This window comes from Trichinella spiralis (genome assembly GCF_000181795.1).
Source record: "Trichinella spiralis strain ISS 195 chromosome Unknown Scfld1522, whole genome shotgun sequence".
In the NCBI taxonomy this organism is placed as follows: Eukaryota; Metazoa; Nematoda; class Enoplea; order Trichinellida; family Trichinellidae; genus Trichinella; species Trichinella spiralis.
This window is the reverse complement of record NW_003528461.1, coordinates 1-1,145: the sequence shown is the minus strand read 5'-3', so window position 1 is coordinate 1,145 and position 1,145 is coordinate 1. Positions and strand designations below refer to the sequence as shown.

Below are 1,145 nucleotides of genomic sequence, written 5' to 3'. Positions count from 1 at the left end.
TGAAATTGAAACATAGTTTAGTATTATTTATCATTTTAATGAAAGATCATTTATTTCATTATGTATTTTAGTCAATATGTGAATGAAAAGTAAAAGATGTAAAAGTATTAAGAAAATTATTTTGACTATGCTAAGTTAGAACGGTAAAAATGAACAGTTACAGGAGGATTAAGCAGTTTGAGAAGCCGTGCACTTTAACTGAAGTACTTTAATTCAATAAAATATTTCCTTCCTTGACAATAACCATGTTCTGATTTTGCATTTCAATATACAGTTTTACAAAGAATAATTTATTTCAGTAAAAATAAAATGTCATACAATTTACGTTATTAATAATAATCTTGATTAAATTACGCTTTATAATAATATTTGTGTCGTTAAATAAGTATTGGCTTAGTTTAGATAGTTCCACATTTTTGATCAACAGCGATTTTTTTATCAGCGATCAAAATATTATAAATGAAAAATGTGAATGTGAAATCCTTGTTTGAAAATTTCTGGAATTTTCAGCTAAAGCAATTAAAGAACATTATTAATATAAACGAATGCGTAATTTTATTTTATGCATGAAAATTGTATTTCAAATCAAAATCACTTAGTGTACGGTAAAACGTAAAATTTACATTTCAAATTAAATCAAAATTCAAATTCATTTATTATATAAATGTTTTAATATGTTATTAAACAGCATTTTATAATATCATAATGTGATTGAATATATCCATTGATTGATTAGTTCTTATCGATTATTTTAATTGCGTTTGTTTTTGGATCAATCTAAAAAGCAAAAAAATATTATGTTTAAAAATAATTAAGTATTTCAAAATAATATTGTTACATAGATATGAACAATTTCAGGGAGTAGTTTATTTTGTGATTCATCCACATTTCGTTTTGTGGACATTTCGCCATCAGCACCGATGATAATCTCTGGTACGATCACTTTGGTAACAGTTTTCCAATTTATAGTTTTTTCAGGAAATTCTTTGAATTTCTGCATATAATCGGCAGTGTCATCCGGCACAAAGAAACCGTTATTTGTCATGGAAATTAATATTTCTTTCATTTGTTTATCATCAACCATGATATCTTTACCAAACACATAATAGATATCTGCTATTTGTTCTATGCTTGAATCCACCACA

At 25.2% G+C, this 1,145-nt stretch overlaps 1 protein-coding gene across 1 annotated transcript; it reads right to left on the bottom strand.

The window, feature by feature from the left end:
* Positions 1-398: 398 nt before the first annotated feature.
* On the bottom strand, positions 399-1,084 carry Tsp_14314 (hypothetical protein). The gene is made up of 2 exons (XM_003369771.1): positions 839-1,084; positions 399-497 (listed from the first exon to the last, which is right to left on the bottom strand). The coding sequence occupies exons 1-2, from the start codon at positions 1,082-1,084 to the stop codon at positions 399-401; spliced, it is 345 nt and encodes a 114-aa protein (XP_003369819.1).
* Positions 1,085-1,145: the final 61 nt, after the last annotated feature.